Source organism: Anser cygnoides, chromosome 20 (assembly GCF_040182565.1).
Source record: "Anser cygnoides isolate HZ-2024a breed goose chromosome 20, Taihu_goose_T2T_genome, whole genome shotgun sequence".
In the NCBI taxonomy this organism is placed as follows: Eukaryota; Metazoa; Chordata; class Aves; order Anseriformes; family Anatidae; genus Anser; species Anser cygnoides.
In genome coordinates this window covers 11849274-11871637 of record NC_089892.1, presented here as the reverse complement: position 1 = coordinate 11871637, position 22364 = coordinate 11849274, and the positions used below count along the sequence as shown (strand labels likewise).

At 57.2% G+C, this 22364-nt stretch overlaps 3 protein-coding genes across 4 annotated transcripts; all 3 read right to left on the bottom strand.

Annotated features, from left to right (window-relative positions):
* Positions 1-11200: 11200 nt before the first annotated feature.
* On the bottom strand, positions 11201-14760 carry LOC106037025 (extracellular fatty acid-binding protein-like). The gene is made up of 7 exons (XM_013182731.3): positions 14602-14760; positions 14145-14284; positions 13413-13483; positions 12894-13004; positions 12316-12417; positions 12014-12039; positions 11201-11401 (listed from the first exon to the last, which is right to left on the bottom strand). The coding sequence occupies exons 1-6, from the start codon at positions 14686-14688 to the stop codon at positions 12014-12016; spliced, it is 537 nt and encodes a 178-aa protein (XP_013038185.3). The 5' UTR covers positions 14689-14760; the 3' UTR covers positions 11201-11401.
* A 1104-nt stretch (positions 14761-15864) lies between these two features.
* On the bottom strand, positions 15865-18668 carry LOC106037068 (lipocalin-15-like). The gene is made up of 6 exons (XM_013182771.3): positions 18124-18668; positions 17441-17580; positions 17148-17218; positions 16770-16883; positions 16233-16334; positions 15865-16119 (listed from the first exon to the last, which is right to left on the bottom strand). The coding sequence occupies exons 1-6, from the start codon at positions 18217-18219 to the stop codon at positions 16094-16096; spliced, it is 549 nt and encodes a 182-aa protein (XP_013038225.3). The 5' UTR covers positions 18220-18668; the 3' UTR covers positions 15865-16093.
* Positions 18669-19078: 410 nt separating this feature from the next.
* On the bottom strand, positions 19079-21954 carry LOC106037158 (lipocalin). Of its 2 annotated transcripts, none has more exons than XM_048053755.2 (7): positions 21740-21954; positions 20644-20783; positions 20387-20463; positions 20080-20193; positions 19749-19850; positions 19528-19553; positions 19079-19234 (listed from the first exon to the last, which is right to left on the bottom strand). In XM_048053755.2, the coding sequence occupies exons 1-6, from the start codon at positions 21836-21838 to the stop codon at positions 19528-19530; spliced, it is 558 nt and encodes a 185-aa protein (XP_047909712.1). In that variant the 5' UTR covers positions 21839-21954; the 3' UTR covers positions 19079-19234. The 2 variants fall into 2 exon arrangements, with proteins under 2 accessions (XP_047909712.1, XP_047909720.1); XM_048053763.2 differs by having other exon boundaries at positions 19079-19230.
* Between the last annotated feature and the right edge of the window lie 410 nt (positions 21955-22364).

The following is a 22364-nucleotide window of genomic DNA, read 5'->3' as shown; positions in this document are numbered from 1 at the left end:
TGATTACATACCAGGAGGAGTTTTGGTTCCTACAATGTTTGTCACCAATTAAATCTTTTCCCTTTACCTAAAATAAACATGCTCTGACTGTACGTAGATGTCCACAGAGCCTTTAGTGTCAGTTTATTGAAGTGGAGGTAGAAAACTACGTGCCTGGAAGTTAGCACAAAGACGAACCCAGCAACCCCCCAGCTCTCTCCCTGCATACCATGGCCCTCTGCCCCTCCAGACCTGGGAGCATACCCAGGCCCCCGGTCTCCCCAGAGCACCACCACAAACCAGCTTGGCTTCTCTGGCTCTAGTTGGGATATAAGTGGCATCTTTGTTTCATTTTCCAATAACTGTAGGGGTTTGCAATTAAATCTGCTGATCTAATAGTCTTTAACTGGATGATCAACCAGTCACTGGAAGTGTCTGTTTGCCTTTCTGTTAATTAAATAGCTTTTGATTTCAAATCAAATCTAATACAAGACAAGTGAGCTCAATATAGAATGGGGCAGCTGATCAGTGCTGCTCTTTGTGGAGCACACACCAACCCTATGGTCTTGCTGGGTTTGCAGAGCTACATCATGTCAAGATTGGGAGCAGACAGCAAGCACTGTGACATGAGCAAGTGACACGTCTGCTCCCAGGCAGAGCCGTGTTTGCAGGAGGGGCAGGGCTCGCCTGGTGCTGTGAGCAGGCGAGCTGCAGCGGTGTGAACTTTGAGACGTGTCCCAGGCCCCTGGGTACTCAACAAGCCACTGGGCCATGAGCAGCACTGAAAGGGCTTGCATCTGCCAGTCCTGGGAGAGGGGGACAGAGCAGAGCAGAGCAGAGCTGGCCTTGCAAGGCTCTGCATGGGGCGAATGCCAGCCTTCCTCAACCCTACAGCTGTCCTGCCCTTGAGCAGTCCCCCCACACATCGGCTGGGGACATGCGAGGACCCAGCGCCTGTACCAGCTTACCTTGAGAAGATGCTTCTTCTCTTCACGCCAGGTGTGTATGGCAGCAAAAGTGGTTTGGGACACCAGGGTGAATTCAATATACCCCTTGGAGGCACATGGGAAAAGATCCCCTGTTACAGCAGAGTCCATAATTGCTCAGGCACAACCCCTTGAGCCATTCCCTTCAGGATTCTGTGGGAGCAGGGAAGCACAGTGCAAGTGAAAACAACAGAGTCCTGTGGTCAGTGTCAACCGAGGGCACCCCCATGAGGCAGCCCCAGTCCTCCAGCAGCTGCAGGCTCTCAGAGGGGCAGCCCTGTTGTGCAGCTGGGGTAGTGCTGTAGGCTATGCAGCCCAGTTGATACAGAGACACCTGGGAGCAAGAGCCTGAGTCTGGGAACATGTCAGAGTTAGGCTCTTCTGCCTGTGCTCTCCTTTCCTAGCTTGTTTTCCTCACTTTTGCAACCAAGAATGTACTTCCTGGCCTTCTTGGGTAACCTTGGTTTCTTCTAGACAAGCTGGTTGGATTTAAGAGTGATATAGGGGGGTCTAGCAAGTGCAAGGTGTGTTGTTTCTGTGCTCAGAGAAGCTGTTCAGAGACCTTTCACCTCTGAGAAGTTTGGGACTCTGGAAAGGAGGTTTCCCCCCCAAGATTCACCAGTCTTCAAAGGCCAGTGTGGGGCCTGAGACCATCCACATCTTTGGGGTTAGGGGAGTGATGGGGAAGCTGGCCAGGAACAGGAACATCTCTCCCTGCCCCAATGAATGCCCCAAACTGGACCTTGCTCTCCAGATGTGGTCTCACAAGTGCTCCTTGATCTGCTGGCCACTCTTTGCTAATCCAGAAGAGGATGCACTTGGCTGCCTTTCCTGCAATGGCACCCTGCTGACTGATGCTCAGTTTGTTGACCATTGGATGTGCAGGGCAAAGCTGCCATCTCACCCACAGGCCCATACTGCCCTGTTGCTTGGGGTTAACCTCCCAAGGGGCAGGACTTTGTATATGCCTTGGCTGAACACCAGGAGGTTTGTGCTACCCTGTTTTGGGGGGCTGCTGAGGCCTCTCTGAATGACAGCCCTGCCTGCCAGAACAGCAGCCAGTCCCAAGAGCTTTGTTGTCCCCAAGACACACATTGTCACTGACGTTGGACATTGCTTGGAGTGACACATCTTCGCACATTTCAGGAGATGCTGGACCTGGCAGGTTGGGAAATCCCCAGTCACGTTGCTCACCACCCTCAGGTCACCCGACACTTTCCATCAGCTGTGTTGGGTCAGCTGGTCATAGAGCCAAGGTATAAAGCCACATCCTGAGATGATCCAAGTTGAAAACAGCTACGTGCTTTCAACAGTGCACCTGGAGGAAGCAGGAACACCCAAAGCCTGCCATGTTTTCTGTGCCAGTGTCTCATGAAGCTAAGGCCCAAAAGGGCACCTTGCTGCCCCAGCAACAGTGAGTTTTTTCTTCACTTTTAACAGGTCTCAGTTGGTGTCATTAAAAGTTTATGAACTTCTGCAGTATCAACTTCTGAAAAGGCTCCAAGGGGCTTGTTGTGCCACTGCAGTGCCTGGAGACAGGAGCTATATTTGCCCCTTCCCAAACTCAGGAACAAAAACAGTGTTTATTCTTCTGTTGGGCTTAGACCCAGCACAGAGGTGTCTTTAAGCAGTAATTAGCAATTTAGAGGTGACTCACCCCTGACCCACGAGATTTCAGATAGTTCCTGCCTATGCCACAGAGCCATTGCCCATCGAGGCAAGTCCCCACAGGGGACAGACCTCGAGACCAGGGTGCTAAGGAAAGGCTCAGCTGGGCTGGCACCAGGTCCCAGGTACAGTGGCAGCTGGGGAACCCCATCGTCTCACCTCATGCGGTCCAAGATGGACAGACAAGATCTGACAACCTCGTGCTGCAGTAGTGACTCCTGCTGCAACAACCATATTGCCAGCTGACAACAGCGGTGCCAGCACCCATTGCATGCAATGGGACATCCACGAGGTTCTAACACAGATCCTGAGCTGCAGGGGGGACCTGATTCATGGGGAATCAAAATGCTGTTCTCAGTACAGCGAGTGCTATGCTTAGAACCAGAGATGCTCCAATACATTTACATTTTATTTTTAAAAGGGGGAAAAAAAGTAAAGTCAAAAGGGTTAAATGTCACATGTGGCACAGAGATTGTTTACCTTTGCTCTGAGCACTTAAGCTCAGAAAATACAAACCTTAAACAAAGTTATAAAGGGAAACCAGTGCATTTAAATCAATTTAAAGAAGGTGGTCAGAAATAAGATAAATGTTCTTAAAATTGCATCCATATGAAGACAGTAAAATGAACCCTAGTAAGTTGACTAGCAACAAAACAAGACAAGCAATGAAGACACCAAAACTTGTCCACTTGCTCTGAGGAATAACATCTGCACTTACATATAGTCTTTTCTTCAAAGGCTCCAGGAACAGGAATTGAACATTAGGATCTGTTTGACCAGGAGCTGGTCAAATTCAGATTGAATATTCAAAGAAAATAAGCTGATGGAAAAGCAAAGAAACTCGGCAACTGCCTTGGCTGAGAAGGATCTTTCTTCGAACCCCAGCCTAGAAGATATCTTTTAAAAACACATTAAAGTTTTTTCGCCTGGCCAGGACGATAGTGCCGATAAATTATTCTTTACAGAACTAAGAGAGGCCTCCAGATTAACTCCCCTTGTCCTTATGGGGGACTTCAACTTGCCAGACGTTAACTGGGAGTGCCACACGGCTGACACGAGCAAGTCCAGGAGGTTCATGAAGCACCTAGATGATAACTTCTTGGTGCAGGTGCTACGGAGCCAACTAGGAAAGGTGCCCTCCTAGACCTGTTGCTAGAAAACAGAGAGGGTCTGGTGGGAGATGTGGTGATTGGTGGCCGCCTTGGTCATAGCGACCATGAAGTGGTTGAGTTCAAAATTTATGGTGACAGAAGGAAAAGTGCCACCAAAACCTCATCCCTAGATATGGGGAAAGCGGACTTCAGGCTGCTCAGGGAACTAGTCAGCAAGGTCCCCTGGGAAACTGCTCTTGAAGGCCTCGATGTCCACCAGTGCTGGTCATTCTTTAAGCGATGCCTCCTAGAAGCACAAGATCAGGCAATTCCTAAATATCGCAAGTCAGGCAGGTGGGGCAGGAGGCCGGCGTGGCTGACCAGGAACATTCTAATGGAGATTAGGCGGAAACAGAGAGTGTTTCGCTACTGGAAGGAGGGCCAGGTGTCATGGAAAGAATACAGGGATGCTGTTCGTGTTTGTAGGGAGAAAATTCGTGTGGCCAAAGCACACCTAGAGTTGAAGCTGGCTGTGTCTGTGAGAGAAAATAAAAAGGGCTTTTTCAGATATGTGAATGGAAAAAGGAGAACTAAAGAATACATAGGGCCGCTCCTTGATAGGGAAGGTCTCCTCACAGACAATGACATAGGCAAAGCAGAGACGCTTAACGCCTTCTTTGCCTCTGTCTTCAATGCCGATGATGGGCTTCGGGACCCAGGGTGCCCTGAGCTGGAGGACCGGGACGGTGGGGATGACAAACTCCCAACCGACCCTGAACGTGTGTGGGATTTGCTACTCCACCTGGATCCCTACAAGTCCATGGGTCCGGATGGGATTCATCCCCGGGTGCTGAAAGAGCTGGCGGACGTCATCGCGGAACCTCTCTCAATTATTTTTCAACGATCCTGGGAATTTGGAGAGGTCCCGGTAGACTGGAAGCTGGCAAATGTTGTGCCGATTTACAAGAAGGGTCAGAAAGAAGACCCTAGCAATTACAGGCCTGTCAGTCTCATGTCAGTGCCTGGTAAAATCACGGAGAAGATGGTTCTCGAACTTATTGAGGCTCACCTGGGGGACAAAGCAGTCATTGGTCCCAGCCAGCATGGGTTTGTGAAGGGTAGGTCCTGCCTAACTAACCTGATTTCCTTTTATGATAAGATCACCCGTATGATGGACCAAGGGAAACCAGCTGATGTGATTTTTTTGGACTTCAGCACGGCTTTTGACACGGTTTCCCATAGGATCCTACTGGACAAAATGTCCACCATACAGCTAAATAAAAACATCATACGATGGGTGAGCAATTGGCTAACGGGCAGGGCCCAAAGGGTTATGGTAAATGGGGCTGCGTCAGGCTGGCGGGCGGTCACCAGTGGGGTCCCTCAAGGCTCCATTTTAGGGCCAGTACTTTTCAATATTTTTATAAACGATCTGGATGTAGGAATAGAAGGTATTTTGAGCAAGTTTGCTGATGACACCAAACTTGGAGGAGTTGTGGACTCGAATGAGGGTGGAAAGGCCTTGCAGAGGGATCTGGATAGGTTGGAGAGCTGGGCGATCACCAACCGCATGAAGTTCAATGAGAGCAAGTGCCGGGTCCTGCACCTGGCTGCACGTACAGACTGGGCAATGAGACGCTGGAGAGCAGCCTAGAAGAGAGGGATCTGGGGGTCGTGGTAGACAGCAAGTTGAATATGAGCCAGCAGTGTGCCCTGGCGGCCAGGAGGGCCAACCGTGTCCTGGGGTGCATCAAGCACGGCATCGCTAGTAGGTCAAGGGAGGTGATTGTCCCGCTCTACTCTGCGCTGGTGCGGCCTCACCTCGAGTACTGTGTGCAGTTCTGGGCACCACAGTATAAAAAGGACATGAAACTGTTGGAGAGTGTACAGAGGAGGGCTACGAAGATGGTGAAAGGCCTGGAGGGGAAGACGTACGAGGAACGGCTGAGGTCACTGGGCCTGTTCAGCCTGGAGAAGAGGAGGCTGAGGGGAGACCTCATCACAGTCTACAACTTCCTCGTAAGGGGGTGTCGAGAGGCAGGAGACCTTTTCTCCATTAACACCAGTGACAGGACCCGCGGGAACGTGGTTAAGCTGAGGCAGGGGAAATTTAGGCTCGACATCAGGAGGGGGTTCTTCACAGAGAGGGTGGTTGCACACTGGAACAGGCTCCCCAGGGAAGTGGTCACTGCACCGAGCCTGTCTGAATTTAAGAAGAGATTGGACTGTGCACTTAGTCACATGGTCTGAACTTTTGGGTAGACCTGTGCGGTATCAAGAGTTGGACTTGATGATCCTTAAGGGTCCCTTCCAACTCAGGATATTCTATGATTCTATGATTCTATGATTCTATGATTCTATAAAGGGTCTGTCCGATCAAAAGAGAAGTCCAAGTCAGTAGTAAAATGAAGGAGATGGCATTTCCAGACAAAATAAATCAGGCATGAATTTCAAACTTTTCACTGTAGTATGTCGTCTGCTGCTTATACTCACATTTGGTACCTCTAGTTTTCACCAGAAAGCTAGAGGAAGCAAATATTATGCCAGATTTTAAAGAGGTTCTCAGAAGAAAAGAGACTACAGATAAGTAGACCTACTATGCAGAGCAGGCACATACTTGTAAGAGCTGTAATACATGGCAGAATTGGTTAATGTATGGTCAAATTATGTCACAAGGGAGGCTGAATCCAACTTTTGCACAGGAAAGTCACACCTCACAAATACAATTTCTGGAGGAGTCAACAATATACGAGTGTTGGACATTCCCTGGTAATCTGGGAAGGGTTTTCATCAAAGCTTGTGGAGGACAAACTGCTGTAGATGGGTAGGAAGATCTTCACTTGGCTAAATGAGTGGCTGAGAGAGAGAAAACCAGTCAGTTTTCCAGGGGAGGAAAATCATCCCTGTAGCCTCATCAACACGTGCTAATGCACATGCTGGCTGGTGTGACCCCAGGTGACCTAGAAAGGGCGCTAAACGTGTTGGGGACAAGATCTGCCCCTTAGCAGGGCAGTAACGCTGAGGTCTCAGAGGAACAAATGTCAAGGCAGTGACACAGGACAGAGCTGTTTTGTCCCACCCCAGGGCTGGTTCTCAGCCTGCTGCTGCTGCCCAGAGAGCTCACCATGCTGACGGTGGCTCGTTAAACATCTCACCCACATGCTGCAGGAGGTGAAACTGGCAGATGCAGCAAGAGGAGGAGGTGTTAGGAGTGGAGTAGGGAGCAGGACAAGGCACTGTGCAAATCCAAGGTCTCACTCACATCTTCAGGGCTGGGTGGAGGTCCAGATCCAGTCACCGAGCCTAAGCAGGGGAGGGAGAGAGAAGGCTGAGAGGTACAGCACAGGTCCCTCCAGCTGGGAAAGTGAGGAAGATCCGGATCAGCACAAAGAAGATGAACAGGGAAGCTACTCTCCACAGCACCAGCAAGCACTACAGCCATCGGCTGTGAAGTCTTCAGAAGAGCTTCTCACAAATGCAATGCTCAGCACCTCCTGGCTGTTAGGCACCCGGGCCTCCCCTGCCCCACCACCACCCTGTTCTCTCCCCTGAGAGCCTTCCCCACCAGCCGGTGCCTGGGCTGAGCTCCGCTGCACCAATCTGCTTCCCAGCGCAGGATGCTGCCAATGGCCCAGGACTCCTTTAGACAAACTCATGGAACAAAGACCCGTGGAAGTCATTAACTATATAACGACATCTGGCAAGGCTTATTGCGAAAATAAAGTGGGGCAGGTATAACCTCCTTTTTGCCCGTCCCCCGTGCTTCTCTTTGCACCTGTACCTGCCTGTAGCTGAAGGCAGGATCTGGGAGGGGATCACAGCTGCTGTAGGTCATGGCAGGGCAGGGCAGGAGTTCTGCCCTGGCACCCAGCACCCCGGCTCCCAGCATGGAGCTGCCAGGATGGCACCCGACTGCTGAGCAGCACTGGGCTGGGGAGGGCATCGTGGTGAAAGCTCCCTTGGTGAGCAGCAGGTACAGCAATAGGCTAGATGCAGGTGGGGGGGATGCAGTATGGACACCCTCCCACACTCTGCATGGAGGGGTGTTGCACCCATAAGAGAGTTAAAAATACAGCTCGTGTGCAGACCTGCTCTGGGTGGTCAGTCAGGCACGGAGAGAAAACAGGCGAAAGGGAAATGGAAAGCACCGGTGGCAGAGAGAAATGATCTCACCACTGTCTGCCTGGACAATGCCCACGCATGGCAGGAAGTAAATGTTTGGCTGGAACATGATGTGGAAACACCGGGACTCCCTGTCACACAGAGCCCTTGGCAAAGGGCGGTGCTAACTGCAGGATGTTGTGATCCAAACCAACAAATGTACTGAAAACAAGCCTGAGGCAAAGCTACGTGTGGGAGCAGCACTCTAAGGAGCACAGCAGATAGCAAGTTGTTCCTGTCCAGGAACAGTTGTTCCTGTTCAGACTGGGCAGGGAGGAGAAGTCCTACTGGAAACACTGGGCTCCTTCCCAAAGAGGACGGAGATGACACTGGCTTGGGAAGTCCCAGCAGGCTCCCTCGCCCTGCCGCTGCCGGGATGCAACCAGCTCTCGCCTTGCTCAACACCAGGATCAGGAGGGGAAGTTTCCCAAACATGTTTTCCCTGTGATGGGGAAGGAACAGCTGAGAACATCCTGATGGGCTCAGCACTGGGACAGAACTTGCTCAGCATTCTTCCTACCAGCACACAGCAAGGAGGCAGATTGTAGGCTGAAATGAAAGCCTGTGTGGCCAGCAAGGCTGGCCAGGAACAGGCAGTGTGGAAAGTCAAGTGGAGAGGATTTCTGCACTCTGCCACACCTCAGTGCTTGAGTGAGCATGAGATGCTGGGGCACAAGAGCTTTGCTGGGGGCATGGCTTGTCCTGGGTGGGTTGCTATTTTTCATATGTGGATTTGGGGAGCTGAACAGAGCAGGAAATGTCAGCATGTGGAAGAACAGGATGAATCAGGGTTTCAGAAATATGAATGCAAAGGAATATGGCCTCTGGAGACAGATCCACCACCACCAGTTGATCTGCCTTCAGGGTGGGCTGTTGGTGTCACCATCTCTCCGGAGCAGCCCTCAGTGGAGCACAGCCTGTGCACAAGCTCTACAGCGATGGCAGCATGGGGAGATGGTTCTGAAAGGATGGGGAGGTCCAGCCCTGTGTCTGGGACCTGAGCGAAGCCCAGAGTCTGACCAGGGTCATGCTGCTTCCAAAAGGGACCTGGACAAGCTAGATAAGTGGGGCCACGTGAACCTAAGGAGGTTCAAGAAGTCCGAGTGCAAGGTGCTGCATCTTGATCAGGGCAGTCCCAGACATGAATACAGACTGGAAGAAAGAACTGTGGTGGTTTTACCCAGCTGGGCAGCTGAGCTTCACCACTCTCTTACTCTCTCCCTCCTCAAAGTAAAATGGGGAGAAAATGCAATGGCAGGGCTCAAGGGTTGAGATAAGGACAGGGAGATCACTCATCAATTATCATCACAGGCAAAGCAAGCTCAGCATATGGCGATTAATATCATTTTTTATCTATTACTAACAGACTAGAGCAGTGAGAAACTAAAAAAAAAAAAAAAAGCACCCTAAAAACACCTTCCCGCACCCACCCTCTTCTACGTCCTCCCCCGGAGTGGCACAGGGGAATGGGGAATGGGGGCTGCGCTTCTCTGCCGCCACTCCTACACCTTTGCTCTCTGCCCGTGCTCCACGTGGGGTCCCTCCCACGGGATGCCGTCCTTCCCGAAATGAGCCTGAGGGGGCTGCCCATAGGCAGCAGCTCTTCAAGAACAGCTCCCACATGGCTCCGTACCACGGGGTCCATCCATCCCCCAGGAGCAAACTGCTCCAGCGCGGGTCCCCGACGGGCAGCAGCTGCCCCCAGACCCCTGCTCCTGCGTGGGCTCCTCTCCATGGCTGCAGCTCCGGCCCGGGGCCTGCTCCTGCGGGGGCTCTCCATGGGCCGCAGCCTCCTCCAGGCCACATCCACCTGCTCCACCGGGGGCTCCTCCACGGGCTGCAGCGTGGAGATCTGCTCCGTGTGGGACCCGTGGGCTGCAGGGGGACAGCCTGCTCCACCAGGGGCCTCTCCCCAGGCCGCAGGGGAACTGCTGCTGTGAGCCTGGAGCACCTCCTGCCTCCTGCTGCACTGACCCTGGGGGCTGCAGGGCTGGTGCTCACTCCTCTCTCCCAGCTGCTGTTGTGCAGTGTTTGTTTTTTTTTTTCCCTTTCTTAAATCTGCTCTCCCAGAGGCTCAACCAGCTTTGCTCATGGCTCAGCTCTGTCCAGCAGCGGGTCCCTTTTAGAGCCATCTGGAGCTGGCTCAGATCTGACATGGGGCAGCTGCTGGGCTCTGCTCACAGAGGCCACCCCTGCAGCCCCCTGCTACCAAAATCTTGCCATATAAACCCAATACAAGAACTCATTGAGAGCAGCCCTGCAGAGAACGACTTGGGGGTTCTGGTCAATAAAAAACTCAGCATGAGCCGGCAGCATGCACTTGCAGCCCAGAAGGCCAACTGCATCCTGTGCTGCATCAACAGAGGGGTGGGCAGCAGGGGAGGGAGGGGATTGTGCCTCTCTGCTCTTCTCGGCAGAAGAAGGATGTGGAGCTGTTAGAGTGGGTCCAGAGGAGGGCCACAAAGATGATCAAGGGGCTGGAGCACCTCTCCTATGAAGAAAGGCTGAGAGACAGCTGGGGCTGTTCAGCTTGGAGAAGGCTTTCTGCAGCTTTTCAGTACTTAAAGGTGGCTTATAAAAAGACGGAGAGCAACTTTTTGCTCGGGCAAATAATGATAGGACAAGGGGGAATGGTTTTAAATTAAAAGAAGGGTGATTTAGATTAAAGGTTAGGAGGAAATTCTTCACTCAGAGGGTGGTGAGGCACTGGAAGAGGTTGCCCTGAGAGGTTGTGGATGCCCCATCCCTGGAGGTGTTCAAGGCCAGGTTGTATGGGGCCATGGCCAACCTGGTCTAGTGGGTGGCATCCCTGCCCATGGCAGGGGTGTTGGAACCAGATGATCTTTAATGTCCCTTCCAACTCAAGCCATTCTATGATTCTATGCTTTGGGGCTCACAGGGTCATGCTGCTTTTCTGGGCTTGGATCCAGAGGCATACCTTCAGATACCCACACCTCCCACCAGCCCTGGGAGCACTGCAGCCAAGGGGCTGAGAGGGCCTAGAGCCAAGCCTTGTCCCTGCCCTGGCCCAGCCTGAGCTGGTGCATGAGCTGGGCTTCAGATGACCAGGGGGCTGCAGTCGCAGCAGGGTGAGCAGAGGAAAGGTCATTTGGGGAATGGACATGGCCACAGGTCCTTCACCCCTTGCCTCACGTCACCCTGGCTGTGGTCCTGCTCCAGGAGCCAGCCCAGACCCTCGGGCTGCTGGGCTCCGAGAAGGCGCTTGCTCGGGTGAGCTCACTGCACGATCACCCCTGGTTGTTCCCCATCCACCAACCCCTTTAGGACAACAAGAGGCAGCACATGCCCAGACACTCCAGATTCTCCCCAGATGCCTACAACAAGCTCTTGGGGGGGGTTCTCTTTATTTGGGTGAAATGGAGGGACGATGTACTGGAGAAGCAGGAGATGCATCAGAGCCCTGAAGAGGAATAGCAGAGCAGCAGCCTGGAGCTTTGGCACATGGGTCTTGCCGCGCCTGGGGAGCAGGAGCATTATCCAGTCATCCTGTGCCTCCTAGAAAACAACCAGGAGAGGTGGGCTGAGTATTTAAGGTGGGGAGGCCAACAGAGTGGGCAGGGCAGGGCTCTCCACCAGGACCAGTGTTTCCTCTTCCAGCTCTCCCCAGGTCTGTAGGCTTCAGCCATCTCCAGGGATGGGTTCCTAGCCTACCCCCGCAACAGAATGTGCACTGGGGTGGTGGGAAATAATATGCTAGGGCTGTCTAGTGGGCCAACAACCTCTACATTTCACATGGTGAGATATCAACCCAATTTCTTGCTAGTTTTGCTGATTCACCACAGTGAGTTCCCCTTGGTAAGAATCAGCGTTTTGGACCTTGCTGCTGGATGAGCTCAGTAGCTGTTTCTCCACTGAGCTGGTGGGTTTTGGTTCAGGTGTCCTTGCCCACTGTCAGGCAGCTGCATCTCCATCAGGGGGCCCTGTGCCCACTGCTGCAGAGCAGCTCCAAGAGAAATGGTCCTACCTGGGTGTGACCGCCAGCACAGGTTCAAACAACTCAGTCTCCAGAGTAATGCGAGGAGTTCATGGTGGCCCTTGTTGGGGCACCAAGGGGGAAATTTTCAGATGAGGACATTACAAATGCTGTGTTGCACTGCAACAACTCACCTATGGTTCATCGACTCTGCATTCATCTGTGAAAATAAAGAGAAAGGCTGAGTGCAGGGCTGTGGTCTGGCTAGTCCCATTTAGCACCCACAGAAGGAGGCAGACAACCAGAGATGGACTTGAGTAAGGCAGAAGTCATAGCATGCCAAGCCAGAGCACCCCTCATCACTGGCACTCTCCTGGCTGCCCACCCCATGCAGCGATGGCCACGACAGCCAAACAAGCCCCTGCAGCACATTCAGGCTCCCCATAAGGACTGAGCCAGCCTGGCTGGTGTGAACACGGTGCTGGGCCATGCTCACCCTGGCTGGGCAGCATCTTGATCATCTCGTCGGTGAAGCTCTGCTCCTTGGCAAACCTTCTGAACAGTGCCATGACCGCGGGGCTCACCTCCTGTCTTCTGCCTGAAGTCAAGGAAAGGAGTTAGGTGGGTGGGATGCATGATGACCCCTTGGGGGGCAGGAGGTTGTGGTGGAGTTCCCAGGGAGCAAGGGACCTCCAGCTGGGTGCCTGGGCATGCCATTCACCTTCCCATGGGCCAAGACAAAGCGCATGGGCTGGCACCGGTGTCCCCAGGCACCACAGCATCTCTTCCCCTAGTTCCCATCTCCACAACTTCTGACCCTCCCTTGCAGCAGGACCCCCACTCTTTGCTCCATTTTGCCAAGAGTCTTACCAAAGGCTGTGGACTCCTGGCACAGAGCAGAAGCCTGAGACCCAGCCCCAAACTGCAGCCCCTTTCCCCTCCCCTCCCCTCTGTGTGTGGCCAAGCAGCAGCACTGCCCCCCTCCTGCACCAGAGCTAGCACATGGGCAGGGGTGATGCGAGGTGTCCCCAGGACCCCTGAACCCTCGTCCCGCCAGTCAGACTGGGCACGCACTGTAGAGCCTCAGCATGTGCAAGGTCTTCCCGTCCTTCACCCTGGTTGCAAAGATTACTGCGTAGCTCTTGTAGTCAGTGTCCAGCACCTGTACCATTTTATCGCCTCCCTCTGAAAAAGGACATGGAGCAAAGTGAAAAATTAATTATGTTCCCCTGAGAGCTCCTGTTAGGACTGTAAGAGTGTGAATGCCTGTGCATCGAGCCAAGGGGCCTGACCTAGCCAGACCCTATTTCTGCTGCGCCCCCCCCCTCCCAGGTTTTTCTCTTGGAAAGGCTCCTCCAAAAGCCTAGGGGAGCCCACAGATGATGGCACAGCAGAGTGACCGGGGATGGCCACTGCAGGCGGCAGAGCAGCCTAACCAATTTTGGACTAGCTCTTGGGCTGGGGACAGGGGAAACCACTGCTGCTTTGTCCCCTGGGAGCAGCCATCCACAGCCCTGCTGCAGATTGACCCTGCATCAGCCAGGTGAGTGAGGGATGCACCCCTGCCCCTGCCAGGACCCTGTCCTCACTCACCTGAGAGGTAGACTTCACCCTCGTCACTGGTCTTCTTGAAGATTGTCTCCCGTCTCCTACACCCCTCCGGTCTGCAAGGCAGGGAAGGATGCTTTGTCGCGAATCCTCAAGGCATGCTCAGAGCCAGCTGGGTTTGTCCCTGCAAGAGGCTGGGGCATCACCGTGCCCAGCTGGTTCCCTGCCCTGGGACAACGGCTCTGGTATTGTCAGCTCAAATGCGTGAGGTGCTGTTAGGGGAGGGGGTGGTATGGCTGAGGGGGATGGATGGCTGCCATTCCCACAGCAATGGGTGCCTGGGCTGCCAGAGCGGGGTGCTGGCACCCAAGAGTCCTGTGGGTCTCATGGACACTTCCTTGCTCTCACTCTGATCTGGTGGGATGAGGCCAGCCCTAATGAGGAGGCTCTGTGCTGTCCCTTATCGGCACGCAGCAGGGTGGCTCAGCCTCCATGCTGGGACCCTGCCCTGTGCTCACACTGCTGCCAGGCTGCCTGGTCTGCCCTGTGCCCTGCGGCCGCTGGCTCCCTGCTTCTACTGGACAGCCTGGGGCAGCACTGGGGCCCCAGGGTCTCCATGGCCCAGCTCTCCCGAGTTCAAACCTGTGGCTGCTGTCAGCTGGTGTCCCTGATTCAGCCCCTGCCCAGGTCTCTTGGGGTGCTGGCTAGAGGTACCTGCATGCAGACCCGGAGAGAGTCCTTCAGCGAAGCCCGAGGAGAAAAGCATCTGGCACTTACGTGAGAGCTGCAAATGAGACCTTCAGCTTGTCCTCCCCCAGGACAGAGAGGCTGGCCATCACCATCTTCAGCCTATCCTTCTCACGGAGGTAGAACTCGGAGTTGGAGGCCAGAGCAACGACATACCATTTCCCTGCAATCTGGCAGCATAGATGGGCTGTAAGTCCAGAGAACCAGGCAGGACCTGTCCCTTTTTGGGAGCCAAGTGGCCAGGACACCCACAAACTCCCACGGCACCCAGGCCACGGCGCCTGCATCCCATCCGGGCACCTAAATCCCTGCTGGATCCCTCTGCTGGGGCTGGGTAACTGTCCTCACCTGGGTGTCCAGTGCTCGTAGACAGCAGAGCCAGCAGTGGCTGCAGCATCCCCAGCCACCCCCAGCCTCCAAACACCGCTCCTGCCCCCACCCTGGTGACCAGAGACCGCGCTTCCCTCCCTGGGGTGCTGCGTGTCACCTTGCTCCTGTCCGGCCCCGCAGCCCCAGCCTCTGCACGCAGCAAGCAGAGCAGTGCCAGCCCCAGGCTCAGCACCACCGTCCTCATCTTGCGCAGCCTCCTGTGGTGTCACCGCGGGATGGGAGCGGTGCCGGGGCTCTGGCTTTATAGCGCCGTGCTGCCCCCGCCCCGCGCTGCGTGCTGCTGTTGGCCTGCGGCGAGGTGGTGGCTTGGGAGGGCTGAAACCATCCCAAGGTAAACAGCGTCTTACAGAAGGAAGAAAGTGTTGCAAGCCCCGAGGAGGGATCTGAGTAGCGGAGTTGCAGGACCGCTATTGCACCACAGACAAAAATGAAGATTTTCCCGTATTTTACGTCTCTTGTGAAAGAACAAAAGTACTTCTTGTTTCCCTTGCCGGGAGGAGCAGGGAGGTCCTTCCCAGCACGTAGCCTGCGGGCAGCACTGCCACGGCAGTGACACCAAGCCTGGGTGCCAGCGCAGGGTGCCAGTGACGCTGGTTCCTGTCACTGCCGAGCGTCCCCTCCATGCCAGGGTGTGCTGTGCCCAGGCTCCAAAGGGCTCCGGGGATCACAGCCCCAGGCGGGTCCGTGCTGCCTCCTCACAGCCCCGTGCCTGGCTGGGCACTGAGGGACTCCCCTTCCCTGGCCACCATTTGCTGGGGCCTGGGGGGGTGGGGGGGGGAAGGGGCAGGGGCTGCCTCCACGCTGCGGGAGGAGGGGGACTGGAGGCAGGGCTCTGCCACCCCTGGGGCTCATTGCAGCATGGCTAGAGGGTGCTGGCAGACACCTGTGGGGGTCTCTGAGCAGACATGGCACGGTCCCACTCCCCCCTGGGCAGGTCTGAGTGCCCCGGGGCAGGGGCTCAGCAGGGACCTGGGTGTCCTGGGGATGAGAAGCCCATATGGATCCAGAGCCCGTGCAGCAGGGCCATGCAGGCTGCCTGCACAGCCCTGCCTGCTGCCCACCCTGCTGGGCTGCCTGGTCAACACCGTTCGTTCATCCCCTGCCCAAATCCTCAGTGGTTCCCCCAGTGCACCTCCTTCCCCAGCCTCTGTGCGTGCGCGTGCACACACACCCACACCCACATCCACAGACACCCCCCCCCCCCCCCCCCCACACACACCAGTCTCCATGCTGTGCTCTGCAAACCATGAAGCAAAGGAGCCCCCAGACTGCCCTGTGGTTGGGTCCAGGGCTGCTGGGCTCAGGGTGCGTGGCAGCACCCTCAGTCCTGCCAACAACAGCAGTGAGTTCTGGGGCGGCTTCTGCACCTGTTTATTTCAGCAGGAGAGGTGCGCTCCTGGTGCGGAGCAGCAGGTCTGGCAGAGGATGGGAAGGGGTACCGGGGTGGGGGGGGGAGCTGAGCCTGGACTCCACCAGCTCTGGAGGGCACAGTTCTTGTGCCAGCCCCTCAGCTGCAGGAAGGCAGGACAGACGGACGAAGGATTAGCAGGGACTGGGGGGCCATTCAGCCCAGCTTCCCCCGGCCACGCTCATGCGAGAGCCTTGGTGCACTGATCTGTTAAACCGAAAGAGAGCCGTGAGTGTGCTCCCACGTGGAGAGCCCCAAGCACCTGTGGAGCCTCCCGGTGCAGAGGGAACGTGCGGGCCAACCCCATCCCTGGCACTCACCCGACTGCGGCAGGATGGCCAGCATGTCCTCAGTCAGGCCCACAGAGTGGGAGAGCTCTTTGAACTTCTGCAGGAGCTGGGGGCTCACATCCTGCTTCCTTGCTGCAGCCAGACACCCAAGGTGAAGGCTGGTGAGCGAGGGAGCCCAGCAGGCGCAGGACAGCCGCCGGGTACCCCACGGCCATGCCAGGCTGGCAGCAAGGGGGTACAACCCCCACCCCAGATGAGTGAACCCCCCCCCGGGGCCGCGCACCCACCCACCCAGCTCCGAGCAGAGCAGCTGGCAGCTCTGGGGGTCTGCAGCCTGACCGAAACACTACAGGCAAGGATCTGGTGGAAACCAGAGTAAACTGGGGATTTTGGTGCTGCAATGTTTCATTCACCCCAAGGTGAATTCCTGGGGTGTGGCTCGGTGCCGGCACACTGGGATGCCGATGTGGTGGCCCTGGGTGGCGATGGGGAGCACCGACCCTGCCACCCACCACTGCCCGTGGCCCAGCCCTGCCCTGGGGTGCCCATCCCCGCTGCGACACCCACTGTAGAGCTGCAGCATGGTCCTGGGCTCCTGGCCGCGGTCCCTCAGGGTGTACACGATGGCGTAGTGCTGGTAGTCCGTTTCCATCACGCGCAGGTCCGTTTTTTCTTGATTTTCTGAAAGGACCCCAGACAGCGCCCGGTCAGGTGACGCGACGCAGGGCCCTGGCCCAAATGTGCCCCACTGGGGTCTGAGAAGCGAACTGCTGCCTCTGAGCCAGCAGCTGTGTGCAATTCGGCTGAGCTGCTGCCTGCTCGCGGCCTGACCCGCACCAAGTGATGGAGGCACGGGGGCCAAACCCGCCTCCCGCTGTCCCCTGGGCACGGAGGGGACCTGTGCTGCCTGTCCTGCATTTTTGGGGTCCCTCTGCCCACACATACCTGTGCTGGTGTAGTGCCCTGCCTGCCCACTCTTCTGGAAGAGCAGCTTAACCTTTTTGCATTCTTCTGGCCTGGAAGGAGAAAATTGGAACAGCAAACATTGCTCGAAGCCAGCATGGCGGCAGGACGGTGTGGCAGGGCAGCGTGGCAGGGCAGCAGCATCTGCAGGACTATGCTGCCCACCCAGCTGCAGCCACAGGCAGGGCAGTGCCTGGCCCAAGGGGAACACCACGTGCACCAAATCAATCTGCAGCAGAGCCCACCACAGCCGCGCAACAGAGCTGGGCACTCACAGGGGGAAGATAGCCTCCATAGCCAGGTGCCCCTCCGGCGTGAAGCTGATGGTGGCGATGGATGACTTCATCTTGTCCTTCATGCTCAGGAACACGGGGCAGTTGGAAATGGCAGCCGCAATGTGCCACCTCCCTGCAAACTGCAGCAAGCCATCACCAGCGGGGTTCGGGAAAGATGTGGGGGACCTGCCACGGGGAACCTGTCACATGCTATGGGGACCTGCCCTCCCATCGTAGGACCTGACAGCCTGTGGTAGGGGACCTGCCACCCTCCGCAAGGACCTGCCTCCTGCTGTAGGGACCAGCCAAGTCTAACATGGGGACCCATCACCTGCTTGTGTGCAGAGCACTGCCTGTCCTGTGCCAGGGTGGTGGCATGGAGTCCTCCCATATTCTCTGGGAAAGCTCCGAATTTCTGGCACCATCGCAGCCCCAGGGTGTATCCCCGCAGTGGGGCCATCACTGGGACTGCCCATTGTGGCAGGAGATGGGCTACAGTCGTCCAGGACTGACCTGGTTTTGCACAAGCATCCATGGCCTCGCAGCAACAGCCCTGGAGCAGACTGAGCTGGGACTGGGGGGTGCCCAGGGGTGCCCAGGACCAGGGGGTGCCCGGGGACGCAGCACAGTCACCCTGCCCCAGCCCAGACAGGACTGGCCAGGTTGGCACCCTGTGCTGTTACCTTCCCCATGTTGAAGTCCAGCTGCACAGGGACCTCGGCACCTGCCCTCAGCAGGCAGAGCAGGGCCAGCACCAGGCTCGGCAGCACTGTGGTCATCCTTGCTCCGGCGTCTGGATACGGGCTGGAGAGGCTACGCAGTCCTGCCTCTTCTCACACCCACCTTTATAGCCCCCACTGCTGGCAGCAGTCCCTGCCCACCCCCCCTTTATGCAACAGGTTACACAAGAGCACTGATAACTCGTACCCGTGTTAGGTGACAGCTTTGGCCCCTTCCCAGTTTAATTGCCCAGTCCCGACTGAATGCAGCCTTGTGTGAGACCCAGCACAGAGCATGTTCGGGACTGGGCAACGTCCTGTGCTGGTGGGGTGTCCAGAGACGGGGACACGGGCACAGAGGGTGCCCTCACCACTCCCCTCCTAGCTGTCATGTTCTGGCCACAGGGTCTGGCCATGTCAGGATGGGTCCTGTCTCAAGGAGGAGGGCGGTTGGGCTGGGGTTTTAGCCTGGGGTCGAGCTGCAGCCCAGTGCCCTTGGGAACAGACCCTGCTCCCCAGCCACGGCAGGGGACCGCTTTGAGCTACATCTGACATTCACAGACATTGATGTCTATCCCCCCTGCAATCACCCATTGCCCCATCCCCATGCTGCCAGCCTGCTCTCTGGAGGGGAAACTGGGGCAGAGAAGCTGGAACTGCCCAGAGTGATTGAGAGGGCAGATTGGAGCTGATCCCTGCAGCTGGTCCCAGCCCTGGGAGCCTTTCATCCCCAGACAGGACAAGGTTCATGGCCAGGAAGCACCCCACAAGCACACATGGGGTCTGAATGCAGCAGCAACCCCCCCCCCCCCCCCCCCCCCCGCTGCAGCCCCCTCCCCACAAGCCCAAGCAAGGGAGACCTCGGAAGGGCCCATCAGGGTGCCCCCCCACAATGACCCAGAAGACACGGTCAAGGAGCTGGTGTTTTATATGGGCTTTAATGGGGGTGAGGGTACAGGCATGGGGTGCAAAGCCAGGAAGTGAAGTGGATAGATACGGTGCTGGGGACAGGATGGGGCTGCCACCACCTTGCAGCGCTCTTGGGGCTCCGGTCGGCAGCAGCTGGTGGGTCTGCCTGGAAGAGAGGGGAGGCGAGCATGGCTGAGCGGGCAGGCGGGGGGCATACGGGGTGCTGGTGGCCCTGGCAGCCCCACACTGAGGGGGCAGGCACCCACCATCCAGAGCCACCCCATGGGGATGCGGTGGGACCTGCCGCAGGGGGATGGGAGATATCCCAGCAAGAGGAGCTGGGCTGCGGCTGAGCAGCCTGATGGGCTGGAAGAGGCAGGGGTTCCGCGGGATGGGGAGGCTCAGGGCACCCCCAGCCCCCCCCGAGCTGGTCTGAGCCCCAGCAAGGGCAGGACTCACCTAGGCAGCCTCTGCCATGCACTTGTCTGTAGGAAGAAGAAAAGCAGAGATCAGCCCCTCCATGGGGTGGGGACAGCGTCAGGACCTGGTGTGGGGCTCGCCCCAGCACATCCCTCTGAGGACCCCCACCTCTGTCCAGAGGCACTGGGGGCTGAACCACGGTGCCCAGACATGTAGGCTCTCTGCTCCCCGCTGCCCCCTCTGTTTCTGCCTGCTCTTACCTGTCTGAGGCAGGATGAGGATCTCTTCATCCGTCAGACCCTGCTCCTTGGAGAACTGGGTGAACCTCTCCAGGCGCTCGGGACTGAGCTCCTTAGTCCGGCCTGCAGCCAAAAGCAGGGTGAGAGGTGGCCCCTGTCCCTTGCAGGATGGCCCCAGGGCATGGGAAATCCATGAAGGACTTGGCAGGGGCCAAGGAAGGGGGACCCTACCCAGCCATGCCATGGGCTGTCCTGCTGCCCCCTCCCGTGGGATAGATCCCCACCAAAACACCCTGGGGGCCCCATCTGCCAAGGCGCAGGGGGGCTGGCATGGGGGCTGGCAAGGACGTACTGTAGAGCAGCACCATGGTGGAGGTGCCGGTGCTCTTGGAGATCCGGGTGGCCACCAAAGCATACTCATCATAGTTGGTCTCCACCACGCGGATGTCGTGTTTGCTGCCCCAGCCTGCGAAGGATGGAATGGGCACATCTCAGCCCCCAGCACCGAGCCCAGACCCCACAGGGGAGCCACAGACTCCTGCAGGGTGTGAGCCGCCCCGAGGTGTCCTGGCTGGGGCAGGAGCACGGGCTGCACCCCAGCTCCATCCTGCCCTGCCAGAGGAGGTGCCAGGAGCCCCTCGGTGGGGTCGGATGCTCACGTGGGCTGGTGTAGCTGAACCGCCCGGGCTGCTCCGTCTTGACGTAAAGGCTGTTCCTCTTCTCGCACTGGTCACCCCTGGGGAGCACAGCACAAGAATGTCAGCGGGGCTGGAGGAGGCTGGAGCTCAGCCTGCGCACAGCCCCAGGCACAGCACTGCTGCCCCCCCCCAGCGCCCACACACCAGCCCGGGAGCAGGGAGCGCCCAGAGCTGCCCCCACGTCCCCCACAGCTTGCCCCCCTGCCGCCTGCTCGTACTTGGGGTAGGTGGAGTTGACTTCCAGGTTGCCATCTGCGGTGACAGCGATGACCGTGGTGCACATCTTCATCAGGTGCTTCTTGTCCTTGAACCAGTTGGAGCTGGAGGCCAGGCCGATGCTGTACCATCTCCCCGTGAGCTGCACATAACCTCTGCTCAGCGCGGGGCCGGGTGCCCCAGCCCAGCCCATCTCTCCCGTCCCTGCCAGCCTGGGCCTTGTGGCAGGACCGTGCCTGGAGTCCTCACACCCCCAGGAGCTGCTACAGCCCTCGATGTCCACAAATCCCAACGTGAGCCCTGGTTAATGACATGCCTTTCGCTGCCCACCACTCAGGGGTTTTCCTTCCCATGCGCCCTGGTGGAAGGATAGGACCACCCAGACCAGAAACGCTGTTTGCATCTGTCCATGGCACAAGGAAGGGGTCAGGACCATGGTCCAGCCCAGACTGGGGCCAGCATGGACGTGCCTCCATCCCTATCACCTCCCTCGGGTGGCCGTGCCCCCCAGCAGAGCACCTCTGGAGGACCTGGCAGCATGACCCTTCCTGCAGCTCAGTGGGACCCCAGGGCTCTCCTTGCTGTGTCGTGCCCACTGTGGAGGGAGGAAGGGCCTTGCTGGCACCCTGAGCATGCCAGTACCCAGAGGCTGGGAGGGGAGAGGGGTGTGTAGGCTCCGCCGGCACAACAGCCTGTGTTTTTTGGGGTCCTGGACTGGGGGTGGGTGGGCTCTGCTGGGGAGGGAGATCCATGGCCCACCTCCGCACTGCCTATCAAACTGAGCTTGCTTTCCTCAGTCCCCTCTCCAAAATTCCTGTGCATCTATGGACACCCCACGGCACAGGAGGCAGGCCGGCCCCACATTTGCTCTGTCCTACCCCACAGGCTGGATCCTGGATCCTGCATCCCCTTCAGAGCCAGCAAACTGAGGTCCCCAGGGACAGGGGATGAAGATGCATCAGGTGCCCCCCCTCCTCCCTGCACCTGGAGAGGCTGGCCCCTAACCCATCAATAACCCCCTCTCTGCACGGTCTTGGGGAGACGAGCGTCCCGCACGCCCCTGCCCCCACGCAGGTGAGGCCGGTCGGGCTGGGTCACCTTGTCCTGCTGGAAGTTGGCTTGTATTGGAATGTTGTCCTGTGCGTGCAGCGCCCCGAGCAGGGCCAGCCCCAGGATGCTGAGCAGTGTGGCTTGCATGTCCCCGGTGCCTGCTTTCCCCGAGCCGAGCCGAGCCGAGCTGAGCAGGAGCTGAGCCGAGCCGAGTGGGAGGTGCAGTCAGTGCTGCAGTGCTGGACACTCTGCTGAGCCCCTATTTATGGGCAGGCAGTACAGCGGTCCCGGGGGGCCTGCGCTTTGGGCAGGCCAGCCCGTCTCCCCCCGTGCTGTTATGCAAGCAAGAGCAGGGGCGAGAGCTGAATCCAAAGGGCAGGCTGGGAACCTGCAAAAATTTCCCTCCTGTTGATATTACATGTTTGCCTTGGGATGCCAAACTGCTCCGCAGCAAAAACACAGCTTGCAGCCAGCTCGCTGGCTGTCCCTGCCCCCAGAGCTGCAGAGTGCTGGGAATGGGGGGGAGCAGTGCTGCCACCGGCACAGGCAGGGGGCTGGGGATGCCAGAGGGGCAGCACTGTGGGTCAGGGCTCGCTGGCTGCCCGCTTTGCAGAACTCAGACTTGGAGAGGTGCCCAAGCAAGGCAGAGGGAACACCAAGTACCTACTGAGTC

What these genes read in the sequence shown, in the direction of transcription:
- LOC106037158 (XM_048053755.2), bottom strand. Translation starts at nt 21,838, where the DNA reads ATGCAAGCCACACTGCTCAGCATCCTGGGGCTGGCCCTGCTCGGGGCG. An exon ending in GTCAACTCCACCTACCCCAA is followed by an intron (nt 20,464 to 20,643) that starts GTACGAGCAGGC and finishes TGTGCTCCCCAG; the next exon opens with GGGTGACCAGTGCGAGAAGA. An exon ending in CACCATGGTGCTGCTCTACA is followed by an intron (nt 19,851 to 20,079) that starts GTACGTCCTTGC and finishes TTTTGGCTGCAG; the next exon opens with GCCGGACTAAGGAGCTCAGT.
- LOC106037025 (XM_013182731.3), bottom strand. Translation starts at nt 14,688, where the DNA reads ATGAGGACGGTGGTGCTGAGCCTGGGGCTGGCACTGCTCTGCTTGCTG. An exon ending in CGGGGCCGGACAGGAGCAAG is followed by an intron (nt 14,285 to 14,601) that starts GTGACACGCAGC and finishes CTATGCTGCCAG; the next exon opens with ATTGCAGGGAAATGGTATGT. An exon ending in GGGTGAAGTCTACCTCTCAG is followed by an intron (nt 13,005 to 13,412) that starts GTGAGTGAGGAC and finishes GTCCTTTTTCAG; the next exon opens with AGGGAGGCGATAAAATGGTA.
- LOC106037068 (XM_013182771.3), bottom strand. Translation starts at nt 18,219, where the DNA reads ATGACCACAGTGCTGCCGAGCCTGGTGCTGGCCCTGCTCTGCCTGCTG. An exon ending in ATGGAGGCTATCTTCCCCCT is followed by an intron (nt 17,219 to 17,440) that starts GTGAGTGCCCAG and finishes TTCTCCTTCCAG; the next exon opens with GCCAGAAGAATGCAAAAAGG. An exon ending in GACCATGCTGCAGCTCTACA is followed by an intron (nt 16,335 to 16,769) that starts GTGGGTGTCGCA and finishes GTCTGGCTGCAG; the next exon opens with CAAGGAAGCAGGATGTGAGC.